General features: G+C 40.7%; 1 protein-coding gene across 16 annotated transcripts in view; it reads right to left on the bottom strand.

The window, feature by feature from the left end:
- ALPK1 (alpha kinase 1) overlaps window positions 1-20,806 on the bottom strand; it is a 150,230-nt gene that overhangs the window by 5,166 nt on the left and 124,258 nt on the right. For 14 of the 16 annotated variants that reach the window (XM_023219960.3, XM_023219950.2, XM_023219963.2 and 11 more), the window contains 7 exons: window positions 13,585-13,644; window positions 11,815-11,901; window positions 11,027-11,103; window positions 9,985-10,080; window positions 8,411-8,524; window positions 5,063-7,196; window positions 2,301-2,454 (listed from right to left, as the gene is read on the bottom strand). In XM_023219960.3, the coding sequence (XP_023075728.1) occupies window positions 2,301-2,454; window positions 5,063-7,196; window positions 8,411-8,524; window positions 9,985-10,080; window positions 11,027-11,103; window positions 11,815-11,901; window positions 13,585-13,644 (2,722 nt within the window). The remainder of the gene's footprint in view (window positions 1-2,300; window positions 2,455-5,062; window positions 7,197-8,410; window positions 8,525-9,984; window positions 10,081-11,026; window positions 11,104-11,814; window positions 11,902-13,584; window positions 13,645-20,806) is intronic. The other 2 variants (XM_023219961.2, XM_023219962.2) reach the window with 1 other exon arrangement.

Below are 20,806 nucleotides of genomic sequence, written 5' to 3'. Positions count from 1 at the left end.
TTAGGCAGTTCTGCTATGGAGAGACCCCAAGACCTACAGAGGGTTTGAACTAATTCAGAATTCTGTTGACTGATGCCAGAGGTGTGCACAAAGAGAGTGAACCCTGTGAGTACTGGCTACTGGAGCATTTCCTGAACATTCTGCCAGAAGACCTCCAGTCCTAGTTATGGGATCACCAATCTGAGAACAGAGGCCCATATCTTCTCTCATCTTGTACCATTTTTTTTCTGGGATTATTTTTCTTCAGTAAGGATTTGTTCATGGTAAACTGCCATGGTCAGTTTTTCTTTTAAGCCGCAAATGTCTTTATTTTGCCTTCCTCCATAAAAGAGAGTTGCACTAAGTATATGACTTCCATTGTCTCTGACTTTCATTGTTGCTACGAAGAAACCAGCTGTAGGTCAAATTGATATTTCTGTGTAGGTAATCTGTCTTTTTTCTTTGACTGATTTTAAAATGGTTTCTTTGTCCTTAGTGTTTGGAGTTTGACTACTGTGTACCTAGAAGTGGATGTCTGACTGCCCGCCTTCTTCCCTTCCTGCTTCCTTCCAGCTTCTTTCCTCCTTTCCCTTCCGTCCGTATGATTCATTGTGATTTCTGTATTTCAAGATTATTGTATTTTGGCAATTCTGAAAAATCACCAGAAAGTATTTGTTCAAAGACTGCTTTTGCTCTCTTGCTGTTATTTTCTTCTGACCAGAAATATATTGAACTCTCTCACTCCATTCTTTACGTCTCTTATCCTCAATTTATTTCTCATCTCAGGTCCTCCTATGGTGTACTCTAGTATATCAGGGCTGCTGTCACAACATGCCACCAACTGGGTGGCTTAAATAACAGAAATTGATTTTCTCACAGTTCTGAAGCCTATAGTAGTCCAAGATCAAAGTTCCAATGGGGCATCATCCTGCTGAAGGCTCTAAGGAAGAATCTGTTTCAGGCTCTCTCCCAGCTTCTGGCAGTTCTTTGCTATGAGGCAACATAACTACAGTCTTCACGTGGCATTCTCTCTGTGTCTGTGTCTATCTCCAAATTTCCTCTTTTTATAAGGATATCAGTCATATTGGATCAGGGGCCCACGCTACTCCAGTATGACTTCATCTTAACTTCACCAATTACATCTGCAATCCCTCTATTTCCAAATAAGATCATAGTCTGAAGTACTCAGAACTTCAATATATGAGTTTTGGGAGACACAATTTAAGCCTCAGCACCTGCCCCTACTGCTTAGACATGTGAGTTTGGGCAATTCCTTAACATCTCTGTGACTCAGTTCCCTCATCTGTAAAGTAAGAATACTAACAGTATCTACCTTCAGAGGGTTTTGTGAAGATTAATTGAATTAGCATACAAATCACTTAAAACAGGGCCTTGCACATATTTACCATAATAATAATAATAATCAATAATCTTTTCAGGAAATGTACTTCCACTGCTTACAGAGTCACTTGATCTCTCTATTTCTATTTATTTCTTACACTATTTGGATTTGAGCAAATAACAAGGCCAACTTTAAATGAAAAGTCATGGCTTATAGGTCTTTTAAAATATATAAATGATATAAAATTATGTCTTAAACCTAGTGAAGACCACCTGTGGTTACTAATTTTTCAGGTGAGTTTTTGTTTAAAAATTTTATTAAGAACTAAGGCCAAATCAAAACCTTTCCAGGCATTTACTTCACTGGGGCAGGGTTTTCAAAGATACCATTTATCCTGGGGATGTAGCCGTTCCTAATTCCCTGCTGTGTATGAGTGGTATCTGAACTCATTCCCTTCTGAGTGTAGCTTTTGTCACTGGCTGCACCCTCACTCCACCCCTGCCCCAAACTCCTATGCGGGATCCGTAAAGGGTTCAGCAATCACTTATCTTCCTGAACAGGCTTCATCCCTGGCCTCAGGATTTTCCTGCTTTTTTTCAGGCTCACCTATTTACTTAAAAGTGTGCTTTTCATAATTTACCCTTTTTGCCAGCATTTTTAGTGAGTATTGAAGGCTCTCTGGCCTGCCATGTAACCAGGAACTTTATTTTTCTTATCAGTACAGTATGGCCAATAATGTTTCCTGATGGGTTTGAGGTCCTGTAGCTAAAACATCCAGCAAAACAGCTGATATAACGTGGGTCCTCAATATATGGTAACTGTTGTTAATTAATTAATAATGAAAAGAAAGACACGTAGAAATCTGAAAATATATTTTGGCTAAGTTTTTCAGCCCCTACAAAGTCTCATGAGTGATTACTTAACAGAAGGGCAAGGTTAGCTCATCTTACATTAGTATATAAATGTTTTTAAGTAATACCTCCCCAGAATTTCTTCTTGATGAAGATGATGAACCCAAAAAGCATTTCTTTGTCTGCCTTTTTTCTTCACAGGTAAGTAGTCCCCCAAATAGACAGCAGTTTCCTGGGCTGTCCACAGTTCAGAATTTTTTGAATATTTTAACAAAAGAGCAGCTAGAAAAAAAAAAGATGAAAATGAATCTTATTTTCAAAAGGATGTTACAATTCATGAATAAAGCTGATGTGACACAGGTCTTACACCAGCTCACCTGAAATCTTCACTGTTTTATACATTATTCTCTAATTTTCATCTCTTCTATGACAACTACAGTATTAAAAAGTTAGTGAGAAATAATAAAAAGGTAACACTTTATAAATTACAATGAGGAATAGCCTTTGTGTCACAAAATCCCTTATTTGGGATGAAAAGGGATGAAGATCAGCATGAAGATTCTATATGAAAGTAGTGGAAAATAAAGGAATTTTAAAATCAGAAAGTCCCAGAGACCATTTTAGGACAAGTGACACATGCTTGCAACTTACTGTTATTACCTGGGGATCCCAAATAATAGAAGCTACTACTGACGGCAGATCACATGAATAGAAATAAACTAGATAATTTTACCTAATAGGCTCCTGGCAGCTCTGGGAATCCTAGCATTATATATTCAAGTGCACCCTAATTTTCTTTTCATTGTTTTAGGTTGAGAAAGTTTGGAAATTATTTGAGAAAATGTAGCTACTGTAAAAACATGCGAACTCAACTGAAAAAAGGAAAAGATAGAGGAAAAAGTAGGGGCAGTCTCCACCTTAAAGAAAGGAAGAACAGTGCTAAGTAAGAAAGCATCTCTTTGAGGAGAAAGACCCACATGAATCCTAAGGAAGGAGTACAACACTTTGGTTGGAATTAAAATGAAGTAAACAAAAGACCTGTGTCTAGATTGTGAAAATAGATAAATGAATGGGCCTGTGGGAGAGAAAAATACTTACAGCAAGATAAACTGACAGTTCTGGGAAGAGGGTGCCTACAGACTGGGTGAGCTGGTGACCAGGGTTGGGTGACTCAGTTAGAGAAGGTGGAAGGAAATGGAAGGTGAGTTGTCTGTCCACACACAGGACGGGTGACGAATTGAGAGAAGAAAAGGGGAAGGGAATCATTGTTTTGTTTCTGCCATTTTGGGCCTTGCTTCCCCGAATGTATTTCATCCACAAATTAGCAAACAATAACAAATAACAAGAAAGCAGTTACCTCATTGTAAGAAATGTGATTCCAAAATTGCAGAATCTCACAGTAAGAAAACCCTATTGCTGGAAATTTTTGCTTTTTTTTGGTGACAATGTGATGTGTATTTTAGTCGGACTTCAAGGTGGCAGGCAAAACTTTGGAATACTTTGAAGTAGAAGCTCTCAACAGTGGCTTTAAGTAGCATCACCGGAGAGCTTACAAGAAATAATGATCCCTGGGTCCACACTCCAGACCCATTAGATGGAAATCTCTGGGGTGATGCATTGGAAATTTTTAAAAGCTCCCCAGAAGATTCTCATGTGGCGCCAGGGTTGAGAACTACTATTTAGTAGCCAGTGCTTAGCAATCCATGTAGTTTGTTTCTTCTGGGATGTGCTTTACAATCTTTTTTTAATCATTCAAATCATTTTTCTGTATAGTAGGAGGGCATTTTGATGTGATTCCTGGGCTAAGAGAAGAATCTCCTTCTGTCTTCCTCCCGGCTTCTCTACTACCTTTAAGCCGTGTTAGACATTGGCTACTAGGTGGCTCCAGCCCAGGCTTCCTGCTTTGGGCAGTGACATTGGGCTATTCCTTAAGCAAGAAGTAGCTGCTGATTGCAACAGTAGGGGTACTGTAGTCTGGAAGTTTTTATCCCCCCTAACTTCACATGTTGAAGCTCTAACCCACAAGGTGATGGTGTCAGGTGTTGGAGCCTTTGGGAGGTGATTAGGTCCTGAGGGGTAGATTCCTCATAGATGGGATGAGTGCCCTCATGATAGAGACCTCAGAGAAACCCTTCCCCCCTCTACCATGTGAGGACACAGAGAAAAAGCGCTGTCAATGAACCAGAAAGCAGTACCTTCATCCTGGACTTCCAGGCTCCAGAATTATGAGGAATAAATTTCTGTTGTTCATATGCTACCCAGTTGATGGCATTTTGTTATAGCAACATGAATGCGAGACAAGGACGCACTTGACCAACCAATTGGCTGGCAAGAAACCGCTTAGGTAGACAGGTGTAAAAAGTCCCTGCCCAACAGAAAGATGACATTTAACTAGGTCAAACCATGTCCCCATAGAATTCTAATGGGGATAGATAGAGAAAAATCAGTTGGTTGGTAAAAAGAGTCGAAGGAGAAGATAGATGCTGAGCAGATAATATGGCATCCAGCCTGTTAAAATCACCTGATTGGTAATGAGAATCAGTGAAGAAGATAGATGCTGAGCGGATGAGATGGCCTCCAGAGCTGTTTTCAACCCTTAGTGATGGTTTGCTGGAGTCCTCTGAGTTTCCTGTCTCCCTCACTGCCTTGTATGTCCTTAGAGCAAACCTCCAGTATGCAAGGTAGCCTGAGCAAGCCTCTTTACAAACATTAAGGTCCATCACAGAGAGTGAGGGAGACCCCTGAAGCATACATTTCTCTGTGAACTCACAAAGCATACCAGGGGTCTATTCCTTTCATGAGCTTTAAGTGATCTACATACCAAGCTCTTCAGAGCGCCCCAACATAGCTGCTTCCTGAGGGGGGGACCTACTGAAAAGTTTGTACTCACTATGTGCTCGGTGGAGTTGGCTGGGCTTAAAAATCCCCGTATTCTCCAGTCTCTGAAACAGCCAATCATGCCTCACTCCTGCCAAGAGCTTTTCAAAGTCATCAGGTTGCAAGGTGCGAGCCTCAAGGATCTCTTGCCTTGTCTTTCCCGGCAATGAAACCCAAGAACTCCCACTGGAATTCAGATAGGACCAAGGACTGTCCCCCTCTGAAGAACCGCTGGAAAACGCAGGTGATTTCAGCCACCACGCTGAGGATGAACTGGAGTTCTGGCTACAATTTGGCACATTTCCAGGCTCATTTCCTTCCTCTGTGGTAGTGCAGTCCTCGCTGAGGACAGGGAAGAGGATGTTACTGCTTACAGAGGAATTGGGGGTCTCAGCCCTCTGACCAGGCGGCTCTCTCAGAGTGCACAGTCTATGAGAGCCGTGCCCATTTATACAGGGGACATCCGTGCTGTCGAGCAGTTGCCCCTCCTCATCCACCGTGGAGGCATCAGGGTCGATGCCCTGCTCTGCGACTGGACCACCACTTTTTCTGGAGTCAGAATTTCGAACAGGCCAATTAGGGGTGAAGGAGCTATATGGCAGCATGGAAACGTTTTCCAGAGAATTGTGCATGACCCTGTGAAAGTCTAAGGGTACATCTTTAGTGCTTTCTGCTGTTTCTCCTTCTGGGTCAACCCAGGAGGGACTAGCTTTAAATGTAGGGCCTGTGCCTCTTTCACTGATTTCTTCTCCCTGCTCTTTCTCCTGCCTGTCTTTGGCATCACAGTTGGTTTCTGGAAACTCATCAATTATTTCAAAGGCTTCTTCATCTTGGACTGAAGGATGTGTGCCCATATTCTTGGGCCTACCAGAATCAGAAGACCAAGAAGCAGAACCATATGAGGGTCTGGAGTGAGCAGAAGTATTTCTGGGTCCCATATTTCTGACTTCCTGGATACCTTCTGGAGCTCCTTCTAGAAGCCCTGCACCAGAGGCCAAGAAAGTACCTGGGATATTATGAGGAGGGAAGGGTGTTAAGGGCATCTGTTTGTGCAACTGATTTTGAGAAGGCTCTGCATTGTCATCTTTGGGTTCCTGAAGAGAGAGATCCTGAAGCTCTGAACACAATGAATGCACAGCTCTGCCTTCCCTGTCATTCTCTAGCTCCTCAGACAAGGCAGTGGAACACTGAGTGTCCACCAGATATTCTTTACCAGGCTCTTTTCTGGCTGACCTGTCATCAACGTGATAATTCACTTCCTCCCAGCTTGTAGAGGAACTAAACCCTGATAAGTTGCTCCAAACACTGGAGCTCTGGCTGCCACTCAGAGACTTGTTGAAAACAGCTCCCCCACTATTGCTGTAGTCCAATGGCTCAGTCTCAGTCTCTACATCTTGATCCAAGGAGACTCGAAATATGTCAGAATGGGTCCAGTTTCTCCTTCCTCCCTTTCTGAGTTCCCTCTGAACATTCTTAGCCATTAGGGAGGAAGATACTCCTGCGTCTCTTTGACAATGTGGCTTTTCTTGAGTAGTACTCACAGTATCTATGTTTTTTGTTTCTGTTTTTAGAGCAGTGATACAGACTCCTGTTTTTGCACGTTTCTGTTCATTTTTGTTGTTTCCACAATCACTTTCAAATACTTCACACACCGAAGTATGGTGCTGTGAATAGGTGTCAAGGATTTTTTGGAAATCCACTTGCCCATGCAAGATAAGTTTATCCAACCTGCACTTGAAACTCTCTGGAACATAAGATCTGTCATCTAAATTTGAGAAGCTTTGAACTTGTAAATGTTCCTTCACCTGGGCAATCACAGACATAATTTCTTGAGACAGGGCTTCTCTGTCCTGACTTCTGGAGGAAGTGCTGAAATTGTACAGCTTCCCCATCGCTTCCTTACAGAGCTGAATTGCTGCATGGACTGTCCCTGTCTCCCCATGGAGCCTTCTGTGCACTGTGGTGAGACCAAAAGCAGCTTTGACAAAGCTGTGAAGCTCCTGTTTTCCAGTAACAGGCTCATCATCTCTCTTGGTGAGAAGGCCAATCTCAAAGGCTTCTTTGGCTTCACACAGATAAAAGTTTTTCATTTCTGGAGGACAGTCATTTGAACTACTATATGACAATAAGCATGTGCCACGGATATTCTGGGAAAAATACCAAATCAGATATTGAATTAAAAACTGGAAGTGAATCAGGACAAACTTTTCATTTCTGGAAGACAGTCATTTGAAATATTATAGAAAAATGAACACATGCCACAAACATTCTAAGGAAAACATTGTACAGCAAACATTGAGTTAAGGACCTGAGGTCTTTTTGGTGAATCAGAAGGGATGGGGATGTAAGTGATTGGCTGGCACGAAGGGGTAAGAAATTAGCTGCAATTACCATCCTATTGTATTTCTGATACATTTTGATTAAAGACGACGGACTTGTGTTTGTTGCTGTTAGTTTTAACAGAGTCCATCCATGGAAATGGATATAAGTTTCTCTATGCAAATAAGGATGCTATATATGAATACATCATTCATTTAATAGTCGAAACAATAGGGCATTGGTATCCAAATGCATCTGTGCATTTGAATCACCTGGGCAATATTCCAAAATTAAAGATTTTTGGATACCAACCCCAGAGATTTGCATTTAGTGATCTAGGGTAGAGCTCAGAAATGTGTAGCCTTTCTTTGTTTCTTATTTTCTTTCTTTCTCTCTCTTTCTTTCTTTCCTTCTTTCTTTCCTTCCTTCCTTCCTTCCTTCTTTCCTTTTTTTTTTTTTTTTTTTGAGATAGGGTCTTGCTCTGTTACCCAGGTTGGAGTGCAGTGGTGCAATCTCAGCTCACTGCAAACTCAACCTGCCAGGCTCACGTGATCCTCCCACCTCAGCCTCCCTAGTACCTGGGACTATAGGTGTGTACCACCACACTTAGGCAATTTTTATTTTTTAATTTTTTGTAGAGACAAAATCTCACCATATTGCTCAGGCTAGTCTTGAAATTTGGGGCTCAAGTCATCCTCCTACCTTGGCCTCCCAAAGTTGGGATTACAGGTGTGAGCCACCATGCCTGGCTGGAATACATATTTTGAGAAGGTTCCTCAGGTGATTTTGATGTGCACTCAGGCTTGGGAACCATTGCTTCACAACAGACAACATTCTATCCTTGGGCTGAATTAATTTAGCTCCTAGCAGGCTGTCAAAACTCCGACAGATACAATTTTTCCACATGTGGTGTGGAGTCTTATCACAATTGCCACTGATGAGACACAAAGTCTATTTGAAGGTTAAACCTTTCCCTTCTCATTGGTTACATCGGAAAGCACCCTGGGGAGAGGTCCTGTGGGGGTTTGAGGAAGGGCCGCACTCTGTTTACCACAGCTGTGAGCACGAAGAGTGGCGTGTAGGCACTGAAGGCAGCTGCCAGCTTGCAGGCTTCTGCGGCGGACAGCACGTGGTGGTCAAACTCCTTCAGCAGGCTCTGTGAGAAAACAGGAGGCTAAGTGGAATGGTGATAATTATCAATGAGCAAAAAACAGGCTATGAAATGGTTTTGCTTTTCTTTCATGATTTCAAGGGACTCCTTACCACAACCCATTCAGAACAGTGTCAATAAAGAGTAAGTGAGTCTAAAGACCACAAGGTGTTGACTTTGCTTTTTCCCAGCAGCCACACACCTGTGCAAAATAATTTGGGTGAGCTTCTTTGGAAGATGGTGGCAGTTCTTTGTTCAAAGGAACCTGCAAATTTTGCAGCCAGATTAATTGATTTCTGCACTGCTCTTGGCCAAGGGTCCTTTAATTGATGATTTCACAGCAATTAGGATTCATTTATTAATTCTATAAATATGTACAGAGTACCTCCACATGTCAGGGCCTGTTCTAGACACAGGAGACAGCAGGCAGTGAGCCCGCAAGGAGCTTACTTTCTGTTGTGGGGGAGGGATCAGTCAATATACAAAACAAGTGAAGTGTATAGTATTTGAGATGATGACAAGTGTTCTGGAGAGAAAATAAATGGAGAAGGGGTTAGGGAGGTCCAGGATGGGAGGGAAGTTTGCAATTTTAAACAGTCATCAAGGATAACTTCAGTGAACAAGGGACATGATCCTCCTGTTTTGGTCAAACAGAAAAAGCAACATGTTAGATTCAGATTACCATCAGCAAGCTGTTATGTGTTCTTTTGCTACACTAATTAGTATTGAGCATGGTTACCATTGTGATTGGGGTCTTTAATAAAAATAGTAATATAGATGATAATAAAAAGTCCATTTCAGCACAGTGTGAAGAGCAGCAGAACATCCTTGCCACTTCTCTGGGCTGGTCAGAGACCTGGGCTCAGCTCCCAGTTCTCTCTCTTACTGGTTGTGTAAACTGCAGAGGTTAGTTAGTTTCTCTGCACTGCATTTTATCTTCCTCTAAAATGGAGTGACACAATTTGCTCTACCCTCCCCATAGGGTTTTATGTGGAGATACATACACTTTTTTGAGTTGTAAAGTGATATATAAAAATTAGCAGTCATTATTATCAAGGACGAGAGCCTGGAACAAGGGACTGATGCTCTGATTTAAATAGATGGTGATTACAAAGTTTTAAAATTATTACCTCTTTATCATCAAGATGGCCCAAGTTTGGAAACTGAATTTTGTGATACTCAGAAAGAAGGAAGGCTCAAAATAATTTTGTTGATATTCATTCATTCATTCATTCACCAGTAACTTTCTGAGCACCCTCTGAGTGTCTGGTACAGTGCTGAGTGCTGGGATAATAAAGCCAAATAGGACCCCCAGGACTCCTCCCCAGGATTCCTCCCATCTGTGTAGCAGGGGTAGCACTGAGCTCCCTGCCTCCCAATCTCCTGAGAAAGACACCCACTAATCACCCACCAACGACACCATTGACAGTTTTACAGATGATGCCACTCAGTGTTATGATAATTACCAAATTAATTTGTGGATTGTTTTTAAACTTTTCATAATCATTCTTGCTCATGGAAACAAAGATGTCTGCCAGTATACCTAATGACGTGGAGAGGCCCTGTAAGAAAAACACAAACAAGTCACAGATTGGGAATTCACAGTGGATTACTGCTCTCATTTCATGGCCTAAAGGCAATGGTTATCCCTCCATATGAATGATTTGCCTATTGTTATTTTATTACTATGACACTGGAGATACTATTTTTAAAAGTCAACATATAATAATTGTACATGTCTATGGGATACAGCGTGACATTTTGACATATGCATACATTGTGTAATAATACCCTGACTTGGAGACACTTTTAAGTTGGCTGCCACAGAGCTTGAAAGATCAACACATCCTAGGGCACCTGGGCCTAATGTAAACACAGCTACTTCTTAGCTGGGTTTCACTGGGCGATCAATACTAACTTGTCCCTACTGCTAGGCCTGAATAACTGGCTCAAGGAAGAGTTCACATCACAGTCTGTATTGTAAAAGAATCGTAGACAGCAATTGCTTACACAGCTCAGGGAAATGTAATAACCAGATGCTTCAGATAATGAGACTATTCCCACAGAATTCCAGAAAATGAAAATGTCAAGTAGGATTGACATACACTACTTGATGCTACATAAACAATTGAAGTCTTCGCCCACTAAACTCAAGAAAAATGATTTTACATGTAAGCAACTTGGCCATCTCAACTTTGCTATGCAATCAAGTAAAGGCTAAATATATAATAAAACAGATAAATGAATGGACCAGTAGAGATAAATATATAAATGGACAGTTACAAATGATTATAAAAACACCATCTATGCCCCAAGAGTCTAGCTGTGAGTGAGGATGAAGCAAGACACAGAAGGAAGTTACTAACGGTACCTGGTCCTATGCTCATGAAAAATAAATAAAAATAGGACAGATGAAATTGATACATGAGAAATGGAATTGTATCATAAAGAGATAATCATCCAAAGACAAATACAGGAAAGGAGGAAAATAAGCACTAGACAAACCACCTTTTTATCCGGCTGAGGAAGTGCCAAATATCCTACGATGGAGGCCCATATTAACTCTGCTGCTTCATACCACATCCCTGAAAAAAGAGAGGGGCAGGGAGAGGGACAGGGGAGGAACAGCTGGTATCTGTGCTCTTGTATGAGAGAATACCTTTGAAAACTAATACAGAAACAAGACTCATTAGATCCTGTTAGGAAAACTCAGGCTTAGATTAGATTGATACAGTAATGTTTTCCCAATGTAATAGAGACAATTTTTCCATTTCACTGGGAAATAGAATTATTATATATTTGTATATATAATATGTATAATATATGTAGTTTTCTCAGTATTTTTACAAAAATAATAATTGCCACCTCCTGTTAAAATTTCTCAAACCCTTATTTTGCATTCTAAAGTATATTAGCATTCTATAAACTTGAAAAATTCATGAATACCTTAAGGAATGAACGAATACAGTGTCATGGTGGGTATAGTATAAGGTGTCACCATATCACACGGAGTCCTGCTGAACTGAGTCAGGTGTGAGAAATAACACCGGGAACCCTACAGTTAACATCACAATATACAACCGTGAACCTCTCTAACAAAACTTACTAGAAAAAAAAATGTATTAATATTTGTGACACTCCTAGGATCTTAAATGCCATTCTCTTTTCGATGAGGAAAGTAAGGCAAGTGGAAATTACCAATTTTAGCCAGATAAAAGAAGAAAATTCCACAGTGAAACCATGCAGCCAGGCTTTGTAAATGAGCCTTGAGAAACGCAAGTGTTAGATGATGGTACCTAGCTTTTGCAGAATCTGCCCTCTGATCTGTATACAGACCGACTGCACCAGGACCTTGTCACTTTCATTTCTGTACAGCCAGGTACCTAAAAGAAAAGAGGAAAAATTCCCTTGAATTATCAGAGATACAGCCTTGTAAATTAAAACTATTTTCACAGAAGTCTTCACGAGCACATGTGACACCATTTTGAGAGACAATCTCGTCTCTACATTTAGAATCAGGTCCAAACTTCTTGCTGTAGCCTCAGGCTCTGCAGGAACTGACTCCTGTCTGGTCTCCAGTTCCCCCACTTACTCTCTGTCCACTCTAGCTTTATTTTGCCTCCTTGTTATAGGACTGGCCTCTTGCTTCGTGGCAGCTGCACTTACCACTAGCCCTGCTTGGGATCCTCTTTCCTCTGGCTTCTTAAGAGGCCAGATCCTTCTGCTTCAGGTCTCAGCTACAGTGCTTTTCCTCAAAGGCCTCCACAGATTAATTTTTCTACACCGTTACTCCCACTGTCTTATGGTTGCTTTGCAGAGGGTGAGGCGGATCCCATCTGAGGAAAATTTGTTTGGATGTCAAAACGGATGACTCCACACATGCACCAAGAGGGTATGAGAAGATTTATTGCTCACATAATGAGACTTTCTAGGGTAAGTCAGGCTGGCACCCAAGCTGCTCCTTTGACTCAGGCAGGGAGTGGTGAGTGGCGTTGCTTTTCACTGTGACTGGGGTGTGGGGCCGGGTAAAGGTTCCTGTAAGCTGCATTTGGGTGTGTGGATGAAAGGGTTTTTGTTGTTTGTTTGTTTGTTTGTTTTAATCAGCCTGTCCAGTGTGAGACAAAAGTAAAAAAGGCTGTGGCTTGAAAACTGTCAGTGGTCAAACATCAAAAATAGAGGCAGACTCTTTACTGCCCCCTCACTATTCTCTGTCACATCAGATAATATTTATTTTCATCCTAGCTTTGAATCCGTGTGTGTGTGCGCGTGTGTGTGCACATGATGGCAAGAGTGTATATTGTAGTTTAGTGATGGTGGCCACAAGTGAGGGGTACGTGGTTAATATTTGGATTCCAAACTGTCTCCCCATTAGAAATGTCCACAAGTGTCAAGGAGTTTGAGGCCTCACATCCAAGCATGCTGAGTTTAAAAGTCCAGTGGAAACTTGGAAACTTCTCAACTTATTGATAAACTTGCTAACTTAAATGCCCAGAAATTCAGACACGATATCTGAAGGCTTACGTTATTTGTTACCCAACTATTAGGACTTGCTTCCTTTCATGGATAATTAAATATTGAAAGAAAATCCATTTTGAAACAAGTTTTTATTAAAGTTCTTATGTACCAAAAATCAAATCTATTTTCTGAACCATTTAAATCGATAAAGCCAAAGCAGACTCTTCTGAACTTAGAGGCTTTTATTTCCAATCACAATTTTGTTTAAAAGCTGCTATCGAACCTTTATAAGGCCCACAGAGTTACCTGCCTTGACAGTGACTATCCATTGGATAACATACTCTGTAAGGAAGCAGGCCAATAGTAGATTCCTTGTCTTTTTTTTTTTTTTTTTTTTTTTTTTTTTTTTTTTGTTAACTTAGAGAAAACAGACACACAGAGATGTAAGCTGCTTGATCGAAGCTTCTTCATTCATCAGTGGCAGAGCCAGTCCCAGATAGCTCTGAAAACATCTAATGTATAGTAACTATTAAGTCACTAAGTTGTTATTAAATGAGTGCTCCGTTTGGGGCTGAGGTAAAAGGTCATTGTGAAGATATGAAAGTACTCACCCGTTGCTCCATTGTTGCTTATTAGACTGCTCAGAATATACTCTGCTTTTAAAAGTTTTCCTGAAAAGCAGCAACCAAATGCCACATGATTAGCTTTGAAAATGCACTTAACAATTACAAGTCGTTCATGCTCTAAGATTGATATATTGCAGCAGGAACCGTAACCTCCCCTGGAAACATTCCATTTTATAATTTAAAATCAATAACGACATCATGTATAAAACTGAGAAAGAAAGATGAAGTTTTCAGAAGTTGGTAAGGTGGGAAGTTGGATAGTATCTAAAATGGCTATTAGATTCATACGTATGTGATAATTCATTCACATAGAGCAAGGCTTGTGGAGTAGAGGCAAAGTTTTGTAACAGGCTGTGCCACCTCCCTGTGAAAGCTATACTTCAAGAAGTGCAATGGAGTTACCCATGGACAGGAACTAGTTATGGAATTATTAGGAAGGAATTTGGAGGTGAGGAGTGAGGAGATTCTTTCTCAAGGGTTTACTTATTTTGTTACTACCACATAGGAAGGGCCTATTCTATGGACACCTGTTGGAAGCACAATTGTTTATCCTTTTAACCAAACATTCCTTTTTCCAGGTGCCTCTAAGCCCTACATGATCTGGCTTCCATGACTTCTTTGACCTCACCTCTAACTTCTTGTTCCTTCCTTCTCAGCCCTCCACTTCGGTCACAGTGGCTTCCTTATCACCCCTTGAGTAGACCAGGCTCATTACACATCAGAGTTTTGGTATTTACAATTCTTTCATTGTGTAATGCTTTCATCCCAAATATCTGCAAGGCTTCCTCTCTTCTTCTTCAGGTCTTTGCTCAAATGTCACTGTCTCTGAAAGCCTCCCCTGACCATCTTATTTTAAATTACATACATAGACATATGCTCTGGCTGTGGTAGATTGTATTTCCAAAAAGATCACACCAATATATTCCATTCTTCACGCTTATTTGCAATGATGACGTGGTCATTTTTCCATCAGGAAGTGGAATCTAGAGTTTATTTCCCCTCACCATGAACACAACTGGCCCTGTGACCTGTTTTAACCAATGGAATGTGGCAGAAATCTGGGCGTTAAGGGACCTATAAATTTTGCCTTCCCTTCTTGGAACTTAGCCCAATGCTCTGAGGAAGCTGAGGCTGCCACACGGAGAGGCCCAAGCAGAGGAGAGCTGAGGACCTCCCCCGAAGCCTCCACTGGGCTCTTAGCTGGCAGCCAGTACCAAATGCCTACTGTGTGGATGAGACCATGACAGACCTTCTAGCTATCCCAGTTTCCAGCTGACAGTAGTTATAACAATCACCCAAACTACAAATTATGAGTCTGAATAAATTAGTACTGTTTTAAGCCACTAAGCCATGGAGTGGCTTGTAACATAGCAATAGAGAAATCACACACTTAAAAGTGGAGTACTACTACAACAAAAATTTTGGAGACTTGAAGGATGTTGAGACAAAAGGCAGTGAAAAAATTGTTCCTGGAAGTTTGAGAAAGGGAACAGACATTATACGTGTTGTAAAGTTTGGCAACATGGTCTCCAGGAGTAATGTGGACTGTAGCAAAATGTAACCAGTGGACTTGGTGTCTAGCTAAGGAGATACCCAGGGAGGATATTGAAAGTGGCAAAGTGTGTATCTTTTAGTTACCCAAGATAAAGTACAGGAAGAAAGCAATAACCTAAAGAAGAAACTACAGTAGTCGCCTCTGTCCCCAGTTTCCTTTTCTGCAGTTTCAGTTACCAGCAGTTAACAGCAGTCCAAAAATATTAAATGGAAAATTCCAGGAATAAACAATTCATAAGTTTTAAATTGCGTGCCGTTCTGAGTAGCATGATGAAATCTCATCCTGCCTGGGACATGAAGCATCCCTTTTTCCAGCAGATCCATGCTGTCTATGATGACCACTCATTAGTCACTTAGCAGCCCTCTCCATTATCAGATGAACTGTCTGTCGGGTAATGCAGTGCTTGTGTTCAAGTCACCCTTATTTTACTTAACAATGGCCCCAAAGGGCAGAAGTAGTGATGCTGGCAATTTGGATATGCCAAAGAGAAGCTGTAAAGTGCTTTCTTTAAGTGAGAAGATGAAAATTCTCAATTTAATAAGGAAGGAAAAAATTCATATGCCAAGGTTGCTAAGGTCTATGGTAAGGATGCATCCTCTATCCAAAAATGGTGAAGAAGGAAAAAGAGATTTGTGCTAGTTTTGCTGTCACATCTCAAACTGTGAAAGTATGGCTACAGTGCGTGACAGGTGCTTAGTTAAGATGGAAAAGGCATTAAATTGATGGGTAGAAGACATAAACAGAAATATGTCTTGATTAATGGCAATCGGGCTTGGGCATCTACTGGGGTCTTGGAATATATCCCTCATGAATAAGGGGGGACTATTGTATTCCATTTTTAAGCAAGATTTAGAGAAAATAGAGATGGCCCAAAATAGTCTTTCCAGACAGCAAGACATTCTGAAGATAAATTTAAAATATTAAAACCTGGGGAAAAGGTCAAATTCAGGGCACTGGCAGTAAAATGTGAACTTAGGGTCAAGATCAAACCAAGGGCATTGCTGTAAAACACTTTGTTAAGACCTCAGACCCTCTGACCAAGCAAAAGAGCTTCTAAGAATCTTAAGGGTGCTGTCCTGTATCCCTTTGGTTTGCAGCCCAAAGTAGCATTCAAAGATAAATGTAGGCATTTTTCCCCCCTAATTTAATATGTTAAAAAGTTAGAAAGCATTTAAAGGAATTATATCAGCTTGATTTAAGAAGGGCAGAGATAGTTCAAAATGAAAAGAGACACATCTGGGAGTCAAACTTTCTATAGGCATGGAGCAGGCTGAGATATTTTCACAAAAAATATTTTATGGGCTGGGCACGGTGGTTCACGCCTGTAATCCCAGCACTTTGGGAGACCGAGGTGGGTGGATCACCTGAGGTCAGGAGTTTGTGACCAGCCTGACCAATATGGTGAAACCCCATCTCTACTAAAAATACAAAAAGTAGCCAGGCATGGTGACGTGCACCTGTAGTCTCAGCTACTGGGGAGGCTGAGACAGGAGAATTGCTTGAATCCAGGAGGTGTAGGTTGCAGTGGGCTATGATCTCACCATTGTACTCCAGCCTACATGACAGTCTCTCTACGTATGTATGTGTATATGTGTATATGTATGTGGACAAGGAAGAATGATTCAGAGGACAAATCCAAGAGCTGAGGAGAACCATTCTCAAAGAGAAAAAGTGAGCCCTAATCAAGAAATAATTCTTGTCCCCACATCAGGAAGACTTGGGATATATGCCTGGCTAGATTTTAGATTAATATGAACTTTGACTGCTGCATGACTCATTTTCCCCACTTTTGCACAGAAGCGCCTATTGAAATTATCTTTTCCTGAATCCCCGTTGCATGTCAGTTGTGTTGGAAGATAGATAACTCGTCTTTTAGTTCACAAGTCTGTATTCCCAGAAGTACCTGAGAAGCCTTGTTTGTCCCTAAACATACTTCAGAGGATAAGATCTTAAGCTTTGAACCTGAACCCTTAATGGCACGAGGCTTTGAGGGAGGAGTGAGTGTATTTTGCACATGAGAGGGATGTGTATTGTTGTAGCCAGAGCATGAACTATGATAAAATTATTTTAGGCCAGTAAATTTGGGGAGTGGCTTGTTGCAAAGCAAATGATCACAAAACACTGTCACTGCTTCTCACCTTCTCTGCTTTATTTTTCTTTGTCACTTATTGCCATAAGACACACTGTATATTTTAATTATTTCCTCATTGCCTAGGTCTCCCCAGTAGAGAGTGAACTCTAAGACAGTAGGAGGTTTTGTCTGTTTTGTTCACTGTCCTGTCCCATGTACCTCTAACAATGCTTGGAACAGGGCAAATACTCAATAGATATTTGTCATTCATCCAAATACATGTTTGAATTGTGCCAGGGACTGTGCTAAGAGCTGGAGACGGAATGATGAACAAGACAGAGCCCCTGTCTTCAAGGCAGTAATAGTAATAATAACAATAACAGCTACCATTTATTAAGTGTTTACTATGTGATGGACATTGTTCTAAATTATATATAAGCACTCTATTGTCTTCATTTCACAAATAAAGAAATGGGCCTTACAGAGGATAAGTATCATCACCAAAAGATATGAACGAAGGCAGCCTGCCATGAAAGTCCAAACTCTCCAGTGCTAAACTGCTTCCCAGAGATATCACTATTTCAGATTAGTTGTCCAACATGATATTTTTGTAGGGGACCATTTTCAGCCATGCAGGATATAATTTTCTTTCTTCACATTCTCTTTCTGTCATCAGAGGAGGGAACATACAGCATGAAATAATAACTGCAGGTTTTAGACTTTCTCATCTTCTCTCCTCCCCTTACCAATTTTTAAAGTTACTGTCCTCCCTCCCTTTCTCTCTACCTCTTTCCTTCCATCCTTCCTTTCCTCCTTCTTTCCCTTCTGCCTTTCTTCCTCTTTTCTTCCCCCCTCCCTTTCTAATTTCCTCTCTGTTTTAAAATGCCATTGTTTTGCTATTTTTTATTCTTTATAGTTCTATCTTCTCCCCCAACTTGAACCACTTGAAGACAATGAACCATATCTTGATCATCTTTATAACTATCCTAAAGGTCTGATGCAATTGTTGGCACATAGCAGGCTTTCCACATATATTTGACCAAAAAAAAGAAAGACAGAGAAAGAGAGAATAAAAGAAAATTAGTATCTGAAATCATGGTTTACAGTCGAATTAAATTTATTCACATCAATATGTTTAAAAAGAAAGATATCAAATGAAATACCTAAATGAATAAATTTTATCAAAGCAATCTCTATTCTTAAAAGATATATTTCTAATTAGGTTTTGTTGCTAACTAAGAATGGGCATTTAAAAAATACTTTGTATTTACCAACCTTGCTTAATTTCTTAATTCTAACAATTAATCTGTGGATTTCTTGGAGTATTCTGTGTGCAGCCATATTGTCTACAGATAATACCATTTTTGTTTTTTCATTTCTAGCCTTTATACTTTTTATTTCCTTTCATTTTCTTATTGCCTTGAGAGAACTTCCAGGAAAGTGTCAAATAGAGGCAGTAATGAGGTACTTTTTTTTCTCAACCTGACTTTAAAAGGAATTCTTATAATTTTTCATCATTGCTTTTGTTGGAGGCTTTCAAAAGGTTACTTCCTTTTATCAGTTTAAGAAAATTCCCTCCTATGCAGGGAGGAACTTACCATTTTTTAGCTCCAACTTATCATCTTTCAGTTCCAATTAACCCTTCAATACCTGCTTTGTGATCATGCGGATGGATCTGGTAAGCATTTCTCCTTTGCCAGCTAGCAAGATGGTAAGGATGGTAAGCCTTGTCATCGTGGGGGTGTAAGGATGCTGCATGGCAAGGGTGCTTCTCATCCTGACTTGATGTAGTCCTCTGGCCAGGCCACTGTGGGTACCACTTCCTCAATGCCTGACTCCTGCAACACAGGTTTTCATAGCTTTCCCTGTGCCTGACTCCTGCAACACAGGTGACTTCTGTAGCATGTCTCCTCAGTGTACAGAGGTCAGTCGAACCCAGCAGTCAGTCCTCTCAGCTGACTTTACAGTCAAGTGCTGTCAGTTAGGCTCCTGTGGTGACCAGTTTCCCCTGGCACTCTGTAAAGGCAGCTTTGTGGTGAGTTCTAAGGCACAGCGCCTCCCCGTGGACGTTTTCCCCCAACACTCAGAAGGTGGGTTTCCAGCGAGTTCTGCCAGCATGGAACCTTGGTGACTTCTCTGCCATGCAGCGAGCCATGTCTGTGCCTTCTCCAACAAGGTCTTGATCTCAGCCATGGTGTGTGTAGGTATGAGAGCCAGGAGCTCTTTTTTAGGTGTTCTGAGCCCAAGGAATAGTGGCTATACCTTATAACTGCTATCCTGCACTCTTTAGAGTTCTTCTTTAGAGTTCTCTTTACTTTTCACTAGCCAAGCTCTCATTACTCTAATCCCCTGAAATAGTAATTCTTTGTATCAAATTTTCCTTGTTCAAATTACTGTGTGGTTTCTGTCACCTGATTACATTTCTATTCCTAGTTTGCATTTTTAACCTAAGTCGGTTGAAAATTTTATTAACTTTAAAAAATCTATTTAGGTGAATGCATACTTTTTCTTCTTTATTCTGTGCATGTGGTGCACTAAATGAATAGATTTAAAAATATTTAACTATCAGCCAGGCATGGTGACTCATGCCTATAATCCCAGGACTTTGGGAAGCTGAGGCAGGAAGATCGCTTGAGCCCAGGAATTCAAGACCAACCTGGGCAACATAGAGAGACCTCATCTCTACAGAAAATAAAAAAGTTAGCTGGGCATGGTGGCACGTACCTGTAGTCCCAGCTGCTTGGGAGGCTAAAGTGGGAGGACTACTTGGGCTTGGAAGGTTGAGGCTGCAGTGACCCATGATTGCACCACTGCACTCTAGCCTGGGTAATAGAGTGAGATCGTGTCCCCCACCTACCCCTCCAAAAAAAACAACAAAATAAAACCCACTATCCTTATATATCTGGAATAAACCTTCCTTGATTGTAATGCATTATTAATTTAATATAAGGTTGGTCAATTTGGTAATATTTTAAGATTTTTTGCACCTTATTAATTATATAAGTGATATTGCCATATAATTTCCTTTTATTTTAATCTTACCTGGCTAATGTATTTACCACATTCTTTTTTTTTTTTTTTTTTTTTTTTTACTTTATAAGGAAAAAGAGATTTAATGGACTCACAGTTCCACATGGCTGGGTAACCCTCACAATCATGGCAGAAGGAAAAGGAGGAGCAATGGCATGTTTTACATGGTGGGAGGCAAGAGAGCATGTGCAGGGGAACTGCCTTTTATAAAACCATCAAATCTCATGAAAACTCATTCACTATCATGAGAACAGCATGGGAAAATCCTGCCCCCATAATTCAATCACCTTCCACTGGGTTCCTCCTGTGACACATTGGGATTATGGGAACTACAATTCAAGATGACATCAAACCCTATCAACCTAGGTGTAGAATTACTGTCATGTAATAAAACAACGTTTCACTTTTTGAAGAACTGCCAAATTGTTTTCCAAAGTGGCTGCACCATTTACATTCCACTAGCAGCGTATGAGGGTTCTAATTTCCCTACATCCTCACTGATACTTATTGTCTTTTTGATTATAGTGAGTGTAAGGTGATATCTCATTGTG

The sequence above is a fragment of the Piliocolobus tephrosceles genome, chromosome 3 (genome assembly GCF_002776525.5).
Source record: "Piliocolobus tephrosceles isolate RC106 chromosome 3, ASM277652v3, whole genome shotgun sequence".
Classification (NCBI taxonomy): Eukaryota; Metazoa; Chordata; class Mammalia; order Primates; family Cercopithecidae; genus Piliocolobus; species Piliocolobus tephrosceles.
The sequence above is the reverse complement of the archived record's forward strand: the minus strand, read 5'-3'. Positions and strand labels throughout refer to the sequence as shown.